The 10,114-nt window shown below is 45.8% G+C and overlaps 1 protein-coding gene across 3 annotated transcripts in view; it reads right to left on the bottom strand.

The window, feature by feature from the left end:
• Positions 1-1,196, bottom strand: part of PIGG (phosphatidylinositol glycan anchor biosynthesis class G) — a 74,666-nt gene extending 73,470 nt beyond the window's left edge. For 2 of the 3 annotated variants that reach the window (XM_015849554.2, XM_015849557.2), the window contains exon 1: positions 983-1,195. In XM_015849554.2, the coding sequence (XP_015705040.1) occupies positions 983-1,148 (166 nt within the window). In that variant the 5' untranslated portion in view covers positions 1,149-1,195. Of the gene's footprint in view, positions 1-982 lie in introns of all 3 variants that reach the window. The other variant, XM_015849555.1, reaches the window with a different exon arrangement.
• Positions 1,197-10,114: the final 8,918 nt, after the last annotated feature.

The raw sequence follows: 10,114 nt of genomic DNA on the forward strand, positions 1-10,114 counted from the left end.
TACTCTCCAGGTCAAACCAACCTTTTCAAAGCCCAATTGTCTGCTCCCTCTTCCCCCTCAGCATCTACTGAGAATGTTTACATGGGAATACAAAGTTTCACTTGTACTTAAACCTGATACTGAGATCTCTATAACAACCTGTCAAACATCTCTGACAGCTTTGGTAATCTCCAGCTAAATACTTAACTGCAGTTTAGCAGCCTCAGCTTAAGTCTGTAAGATTAGAGCTTTATACTGTTCCTGCTTCACTGATGTTGTGATGCCACGTTCTGAATTAGGCAACTATCTCTCCAACCCACCGTTCTCACAAATTCAGTGAGTCTGTCCCAAGGTGCTGCTTTTGTGCAGTTCAGAAGTAGCAACGACAAGATGCAACAAGCAGCACGTCCCATTAGGGCTGACACAACCCAAAGGTACCACAGAATCACAGAATGACCCGGGTTAGAAGGGACCTCAAGGATCATGTAGTTCCAACCCCCCTGCCTAGCAGGGCCACCAAACATACACCTTTACTAGATCAGGTTGCCCAGAGCCCCGTCCAACCTGGCCTTGAACACCTCCAAGGACGGGGCATCCACAACCTCCCTGGGCAGCCTGTTCCAGGGCCTAACCACTCTCCTAGTGAAGAACTTCCCCCTAACATCCAACCTAAATCTTCCTTCTTTTAACTTAAAACCATTTCCCCATGTCCTGCTATTGTCAGCCCTTCCCAAGAGTTTACAGAGTTTACCACCAGCAGACATCTCTCCTACCAGCCGCCTCGCCTAAACACAGCTCAGTACAGCCGTTCCCTGAAGGTGAGGGGGTTCACCCTCATGTACAGCCGATGATTAAGGCTTCCTGCAAGCAGATTCTTCACACAGTGACCAACGCTACACACAGAGCTACATCTGCTCGGAAACAAGACAGCACCACAGAACGGCACTGTAAGCACAAAAGCCGGAGAGCACCCGTGAAGCCGCGAACCAGCACATCCTCCTACCTGTGCCGGGCGGTGCCGGCTCTGCGGGAGGCTCAGCGCGGGCCTCCCCGCGGGACACAGAGCGGACGGGCAGCGGGAAGAAGCCGCGGAGGAACAGCGCGACCCCCAGCGCCTCGGCCAGCAGGCAGCCGGCCGACAGCGCGCCCGAGCGCAGCCGCAGCCGCATCCTCTCCTCGCTCCGGCCTCAGCCCGTCCCGCTCCCGGCGTCCTCCGCCCCGCCCCACCTCCGGCCAATCAGCAGCCACCGCACCTGCCCTCCCGGCCCTCCTATTGGCCAGCAGCGCTCCAGCCCCGAGCCGGAAGTGGAGTCCCGCTTGGGAGAGGGTGGAACGTCCCGGCTGCCCCCCGCGGCGCCATGTTGTGTGTGGGGCTGGCCGTGAGGGGGCCGGTGTAAAGCGGTGTGTCCCAGCGGTGTGTTCCAGCACCACGGGGATATTTTGCACTAAATTGCCCCAAAAGGCATCAGGCAGATTAGCAACGAGACTTTGAAGCCAGTTTGAGGGTGTTGGGCCAGTGGAATTTTCTTTTGTTTCCTTAATAGCATCGTTTTAGGAGCCTTTTCTAGCAAAACCCACGGGGAAGGAAGCAAGATAAATAATAAGAAGAAAGGGCTATAAAAGTTAATTTTCTGGAAGAGGGAGCAAAGCTGTTCTGTACAGAAGAGCTGATGGTGTTCTCGCCGTGCTCCTTGGTTCAGAGGGACAGGTGCAGAGGTCAGCACTTAACAACATGCTGCTGCTAATCACCCTGCCTCTAGAGTTCCTGTATGTGCCATGTTTGCGATAGAAAGGCATTGAAAATATAGAGAGGACCCGCAAGGCTTTGAATGAGTAGGAAGGGGCAAAACAAAACTTAGGGGCTTTACTCCAAGCCAGTGTGTGTGTGCCTCAAGTTCTGTAGTGTCCATAGATCTCACTTCCAGAGTCACGTTATTTGCATGCCTAAAAGAGGTGTGTTTTTTACTGTCAGTGAATGTTTTCTGCTTTCTTCTAAATCTCGAACTACTGAGTGAGGCTGTTCAAGCAGAAAATTAGAAAAGTTAATTCCTATAGCAAATAGAAGGCACACCAGTGCAGGCTGAGTTTGTAACACAGGGCAGCAGCAAAGAAATGTCATTATTTTTATTTCCTTAGCAATACTCATCACTTTCCCTTTTACGAGGAAGGTGAGAGTTCCACAAATGCTGTTTCCACCTTCACATCTTCTGATCCGTATGTAACATTAACCATTTCTGTGCTCATTCAGAGGAGTTCCCCCACAGAAAGGGATGTGTTGACTGGCATATGATACACTCAGCAGCAACTACCTCTAAGCATGTTGAAATCACAGCAAATTTTAGTTATGTTGAGCTTGGAACAAAATGAATATACATACAACTGGATTTCCTATCAGAACACAATGAGAAATACCAACAGAAATGCTCTTGGAAAGAAGACAACTGGAAAATTTGCTAGCCATGTGGCTGCCTTCCCAAGATTGCAAATTGAAAGATCATGTCCTCCTCTAAGCTGGCACCAGGGCTCTGACTGTGCTCAACTGATTCCCACAGAGCTTCTTCCCACTGAGCCATGAAATAAAGGAACAAAAGTAGGCAAAGTGCCATAAGTGAAAGCTACCACCACTCATTCATCCCCTCTACCTTCCTTTGAAGCCCCACTTTTCTACAGGATGCATATTTGGATCAAGGCAAATCACAATCTCATAATGTGCATCATGGCAATAAAGTTCTAGCTACAGATTAACAGCAGTACCACAAACCCACACTTCACACCAACTCTCAGCAAATGAAACAAACCAGCCTTTCCAGTTTCCTTGAATGAGGCAACCCTAAAGGGAAACTTACCTTAATTCGAGGCATAGTCACGGTGAGTGGCTTTGCTTCAGCAATGAAATGATCCAGAAAGCCAAGGTGCAAATGGAAGTGAACTTGGTGAAGGATGTGAAAAAAAAACACAGGTCGGAAGAGACAGATCCATCCCCTCTGATGAATGAGAAGGGAGAAATTTCAACAGGACATAGAAAAGGCTAAGGTACTCAACTAACTCCTACCCTCAGCAGCCTCCAGTGGCAGACAGCTTCCCATGTCCCTCATGTGCCTCAACCTGTAAGAAGAGATTGAGGAAGCAAAATCCCTCCCACTGTAAGAAAAGAGCAGGTCTGAGACCACCTGATGAGCTTGAATGCAAACAAGCCTGATGACATGCATCTCAGAGTACTGAAAGAAGTGCTTGGTGAGGTTGCCAATACACTCACCATCGTAGCAGAACAGTCATGCAGTCAGCAGACATGCTCCCACATCACACTGTTAACTCATTTAAAAAGGAATTAGCTTCAAAACCAGCTGCAGGTGCCTGGTGTTCAGTAACTGTCTTTGGTTAACTTGAAGGATATTTATCCATAGTTAAACACCACACTGCATATGTTAAAAAATAGCAGTGTATAATGTAAGCACACCTTGCTTTAGAAACAAGACTCTTCTCTGACAGCACTTATCACAAATACACATTTCCAGGAGGGAAGTCTTTATGCGCTGCTTTTCACTGCTGGCAGATAGCTTGCTGATCCAAGCTGGCATCAGAAAACTGCTCATCTTAACACTCAGACCTGATTGAACCATTTAGATTAAAATTATATAAGTGAGAAAGGCAAGCAGACGTAAGGAGTGCAGGCTCTTTGTCTATTCATGCTTTGTTTATCAAGTCTGACACAGAATAGCCAAACTGTCACCAAAGGAGAAGCTGAAAGAAAGATCCTTGCTCATATCTGTCAGTGGCTGCAGGGAGGTCAGGAAGTACATTATCATGCAGATACAGCAAAGAACTAAGTGTCGGAGGGTAGAACTGGTGGTGGGGAGGACACAGTAACTTGATTGCCTTCTAGTCTTGCAAGGAACATAATGAGCACTGTGGCATCAATACACCGTCAGAGAAGATAGCAAGCACTATACTTTTAGGATAAATCTCGTCTGATGCCCAGTAGCTAAAAGTTGTTGTCTTGCTAGCTTCATCACCAATTAGCAGCATGCTAGGCCAGTGTCCCTGCTTCTTTGTAGGAAAAGAAGAGATGGTTGTCCATGTACCAGCCAGTGAGCGAGACGCATTCTGTGTTGGGCCTGAGCCTACTCCCATCCGTGCTCTAAAGCAGCCAAGATTCCAAGACCATTGCTGTGAGTGCTGCTTGTGTTCAAGAAACTTTTAGATGTTGTTCTGAGGGACATGGTTTAGTGGAAAATATTGATAAAAGTGGACATTTGGACTGGATATTCTTGGAGGTCTTTTCCAACCTTGGTGATTCTATGATTCTATGATTCCCAGCTTGCCTCTGCCATGGCAGGGTGCTGTGTCTTCCATGGGGTGAAGCTGAAGGCCAGCAGGTGCCCTGGGAGGAGAACAGGCTGAACATGGGAACTTAGCATGGGTTGGATGGTTGCAGAGACTGGCATGTTGTGGGTTCATCTCATGGAAACCAGCCTCCAAAACAGATTGCTTGTAGCACCTCGTATGAGTTACCCAGTTTGCTTCTGGAGGAGAACATGGGAGCGAATCAAATACATGCAAATTCAGACTATCTAGCATGAAGATATGGGAGCTGAGTTTTGATCAGTGCAGACGTTCCTGAGCATGGTGCCTGGATAAGGATTGCCCCAGCTTCTGTCCTCCCATTCATTCCTGTCCATCACTGCCCTGCTGAGAAAACAATAGATTGCCAAGCGAAGTAATGAAACCATCCAATTTGTCTACAGTTTCACTTAATCATAGAATCATAGAATGGCCTGGGTGGAAAAGGACCACAATGACCATCCAAGTTTCAACCCCCCTGCTAATGTGCAGGGTCACCAACCACCAGACCAGGCTGCCCAGAGCCACATCCAGCCTGGCCTTGAATGCCTCCAGGGATGGGGCATCCACAGCCTCCTTGGGCAACCTGCTCCAGTGCGTCACCACTCTCTGAGTGAAAAACTTCCTCCTAATATCTAACCTAAACCTACCCTGTCTTAGTTTAAGACCATTCCTCCTTGTCGTATCACTATCCACCCTTGTAAACAGCCATTCTCCCTCCTGTTTATACACCTCTTTCAAATATTGGAAGGCCACAATGAAGTCACCCTGTAGCCTCCTCTTCTCCAGGCTAAACAAGCTCAGTTCCCTCAGTCTTTCTTCATGGGAGAGGTGCTCCAGCCCTCTGCTCATCTTAGTGGCCCTCCTCTGGACCTGTTCCAAGAGCTCTGGACGCAGTGCTGCAGATGGAGCCTCACAAGAGCTGAGTAGAGGGGGACAATCACCTCCCTCTCCCTGCTGGCCACCCCTCCTTTAACACAGCCCAGAACACAGCTGGCCTTCCAGGCTGCAGACTCACACTGCTGGCTCATGTGCAGCTTCTTGTTCACCAGACCCCCAAGTCCTTTTCCGCAGGGCTGTGCTCAAGGTGCTCTTCTCCCAGTCTGTATAAACACCTGGGATTCCCAAGTCCAAGTGCAGCACCCTGCACTTGGCCTTGTTGAACCTTATTAGGTTCTCATGGGCCCACTTCTCTGGCCTGTCCACATCCCTCTGGATGGATTCCCTTCCTTCCAGTGTATCAACTGCACTGCTCAGCTTGGTGTCATCCACAAACTTGCTGAGGGTGCACTCAATGCCATCGTCTGTGTTACTGATGAAGATGTTAAAGAGCACCGGTCCCAAGACTGACCTCTGAGGGACAGACACCACCTCTGACCAGCCTCCACCCTGACACAGAAACACTGATCACAACTCTTTGGCTGTGTCCAGCCAAACAGTTCTTAATCCATTAAGCAGTCCATCCTTCAAATCCATACCCCTCCCATTTAGAGAAGGGTGTGGTAAGGGACCGTGTTAAAGGCTTTGCACTATTCCAGGTAGATTACATCCATTGCCATTCCTCCATCCATCGAAGCTGTCACTCCTTCATAGAAGGCCACCAGATTGGTCAGGCAAGATCTGCCCTTGGTGAAGCCATGCTGGCTGTCTCGAATCAGCTCTTTATCTCTTACGTGCCTTAACAAAGCTTGTTAAGCTTTCCTGGGCACAGAGGTGAGGCTCACCAGCCTGTTGTTCCCCAGGTCTTCCTTTCTCCCTTTGTTAAAAATGGGAGCAATATCTCCCTTTTTTCAGTCATCGTGGACTTCACCAGGCAGCCAAGATTTTTCAGAAATGATGTAGAGTGGCTTGGCAACCACATCAGATTAATGAGATGTCTAGAGCTCTTGCTTTTTCTGCTGTAAGAGGTGAGGTATTTATGGAGTCTCATGAATTTCCAAACCTAATGAGACAGAAGTTTGTTCTACTGCTTCCAGCCTTAATGAGCTTCTCCCCACTTTACTAGCCACCAGTTTCCTCAAGACAAGTGGATTATGAAACTGAAGTGAATTGATGTGGATACATACAGATGCTGGGAACCTGTGCCTTATTTCTAGAGGATATCAGGCAGAGTCGTTACATCTGATGGCAGGCTGCTAAGCTTACCTGCTTTTGTAACTGACAAAGTTTCCTTGTCTGAGTTTTCCTTTCATTTCTAAGACAGCTTCTGGAATAGCCAACAAGTGAAGCAAAGCTTAAGCTCTCTCTTATTTTGGTTATTCATAATGACTATTTTCTCCAACTGAAGATGGAGAATTAGACTTGGATCACAGCAACAAAGAAATTGGCTGAGCTTTTAGAACATTTTTTAAGGTTGCCAATTTCTCTGATATCGGGGGGAAAAAAAAGCTGGAAGTATTTTGTGATCTTTCCAATTACCTCTGAAACTTTTCAGTAAGGACAAGAATTACTCCAACTAGGAATTGAGAATTGTCAAGGAAGTTGAAGTTTCTATGTAGTCCTTAATAAAAATTTTTTTTCATTTCCTAAATACCTTTATGAATAGGACAGGCATCTGAGTGTTTTCTTCTATTGATACCTAAGTCTTCCATTGCCCACTTCACTTAATACTGCAGCAAACAACTATGAGTTTAATTATCAGCATATCCAAATAGCTACTGTTGCAAGGAGGCAAGATACTTCTTTCCACCCCCCTTTTTTGTTTGTTTGTTTTTACTTATTGTAATGATTAAGCTAAGCCCCCAAAACTATCTGATTCATAGAATCATGAAAATACAAAAGTTGGAAAAGACCTCTAAGTCCAGCAGTCAGCCCATCATAACCATGCCCACTGCACCCTGAGTTCCACTGCTACGTGTGTCTTGAGCACCTCAAAGAGCACTGACTCCACCACCTCCCTGGGCAGATTGTTCCAATACACTGTCACTCCTTCTAAGAAGACATTTTCCTAATATCCAAACTGAACCTCTCCTGGCCCAGCCTGAGGCCATTCCCTCTCATCCTATCTCCGGTTACATGGAAGAAGACCCCCACCTCACCACAACCTCATTTCAGGTCACTGTACTGAGCAATAAGGTCTCACCTGAGTCCCCCCCTCTCCAGACTGAACAATCCCAGCTCCCTCAGCTGCTCCTCATAATACTTGTGCTCCAGACCTTTCACCAGCTTTGTTACCCTTCTCTGGACACATTCCAGGGCTTTAATGTCTTTCTTATATTGAAGGGCCCAAAACTGAACACTACTCAAGGTGCAGCCTTGCCAGCGTTGAATATAGGGGGTGATCACTCTTCTAGTTCTGCTGGAGACATTAATTCTGATACAAGACAGCATGATGATAGGCCTCAGCCCATTGATCCAGTCTTGTCCAGATTGCTCTGTATTGCCTTCATGCCCTCAGACAGATAAGCACTTCCCCCCACTCTGGTGTCATCTGCAAACTGAGCGTGCATTCAATTCCATCATCCAAGATTATCAATAAAGATGTTAAACAGGACTGGTCTCAGTACTCACCCCTGTGGAACATCACTCATGACTGATCAGCAGCTGGATTTAAATCCCGTCATCACTACTGTCAGGGCTCAGCCATCCAGATGCTTTTGTACCCAGCAAATAATATTTGTCTAAGCCATGAGCTGCCAGGAGAATACTGTGGGTGACAATAACAAAGATTTTCTTAAGGGCTAGGTAGACTGTGTCTACAGCCTTTCTCTCATCCAGCTTACATCTCTTTTTTCTCAAGTTCAAAACTGCATATGGAGAGGGCAACCCCTCAGTCACCGGAGTTATACCTTTCCCATCATGTTATATTTTCCATAAACTTGTCACATTGCATCTTGTTATTTGGGCTACTTAGACTATTTGAAGAAGATGGCTTGCAGTTGCTAGAAAGCAACAATTTCCACCCAAAGCATATTGGTGATCTCTTGTTCATGTGACAGCACAACATGTCATCCAGCTTAGCTCATCTCACTCCCAGCTGTTTTTCCTTCCCTCAGCAAGGATTCCTTTAAAGAAGGCACTGTCACTGCACATTATGCTGCACCTGCCATGATCATGATTCGTCATGCTGGGCCACATTCTGACACTGCAAGTGACCCTTCAATGCACATTGTGTTTCAAAGGAGGGCTCAGTAAATGGTTCTTTCTGCTGAGAGTGGCTGTGACGTAAATGAAAAGCTTCTTTCCACCTGTGCCCCACCAGTAGTCTGATCATCACGTAATTGTTATGGTATCACTTGTTCTGTTACTCCTGCATCATCTATAACTCAATTCCAGGTGATTGCAAGGATTTCTGCTGCTGGTTCTCAAGAGCATTATCTTGCCACTTTGTTACTGACACTATATCATCATTCTCATCTTTTTAAGTAATCCAGCTCCAATTATTGCACCAAAATAAGTAATAAAAAGGCAACTGAATATGCTATCACAGTCAGTGCCCACCACCTCTTTCTCCTCTGCTTTAGGAGCAAGTATTCTTCAGAATCTAAACCAGGTAGTGCCTTCCTCATTTTGTTGCTTTAAAGTGACTTTCAATCCAAACTTCAACACTTCCCCCCTTACTAGATGGTGAAAAAAAAAAGATGATAATTACTAAGGAAGATATCAGGCTGCATTATGCTACAGAATATACCACCAGTACATGTACAGTTACTTCTTGCTATTAGTGTCTTGTTGCCTGCAAAAAATGAGGAGTGTTCACTGTGTGAGAAGAGACTATTTGTTACAGGAAAAGGGGGTTTGAGGAGGGTAGAGAATAGTTAAACATTGATATTCAGAAAGAATGGAACCATTTCTCTCCTGAGATTCCAAAAGCACCAGGAAATTATCAAGTCAGTCAACAAGGCCTAGTTCCTAGGAAGCAGGTCTTTCTTATATATGAAAAAATACAGCATTTCTTCAAAGATTGTACACTACTATAAACTTAAAAGGAAAGGGGAAAAAAGAAAAAAAAAAAAAAAAAAAAAAAAAAAAAAAAGAAAAAAGAAACCAACAAGGCTTATATAAAACGGCCAAACAGTGCCATCTGGGGACTGCTGCTATATCATAGGATGAGAAAAAGACAAAGTTAACCAAGACCAGTTTTTCTCACTCACGGTGAGCAGAACTTTGTTCTTTTGGAAGTCAGTTGATCTTCATGGAGCCAGTCTTGGAGCTGGGTCTGACTGGCAGTCAGAGCTGCTGCAGGAAGTCCATACCAGTGTGCCTCTGGATGCAAAACAGCAGTCAGCAGAAGGTCTGTTAGGTATTCTCAGTACAGATAATTGTGTTCATTTGAAGTTTGTAGGAAAGAGAAGTCAAGGGAAAGACAACATGGCAAGCAACCAAGGTAGAAATTTTCAGACATTTCCTTTTTACTGCATTATCTAACATTTTATTTTACAAAGTCTCCAATGAACAGTGTCCTACACTTAAACCAAATATTTTAAAACAAATCCATGAGATTTTGCACTGAAATGGAAGCAGCTGACAGGCACTTTCATTTACTGAAAAAAAAGTAAGTATCTGCTGAAAGCCATATTTTCTTAGAAATCCTGCACTCTTTTAACTGGGAGAAGCTGCATTGATTTGGGTCTACTTCTTGCACAGTGTATCACCATTTTGCAAGATAAGATTGTTTTTTAGGCTAGCACAGCTGCAGGGATCACTTGGAAGAACGGCTGTGATTTTATGCCTGGCACAGGGGCAAAGGACAGTGGAGGAGCAAACCACCAGGCCAGCTGGAGAGCCCACGTTGCTGGAGGCAAGAGCACAGCCTGACTGCAGCCCAAGAAACCCTGGGGAAGCTTGCAGGCTG

The sequence above is a fragment of the Coturnix japonica genome, chromosome Z (assembly GCF_001577835.2).
Source record: "Coturnix japonica isolate 7356 chromosome Z, Coturnix japonica 2.1, whole genome shotgun sequence".
NCBI classification, from domain to species: domain Eukaryota; kingdom Metazoa; phylum Chordata; class Aves; order Galliformes; family Phasianidae; genus Coturnix; species Coturnix japonica.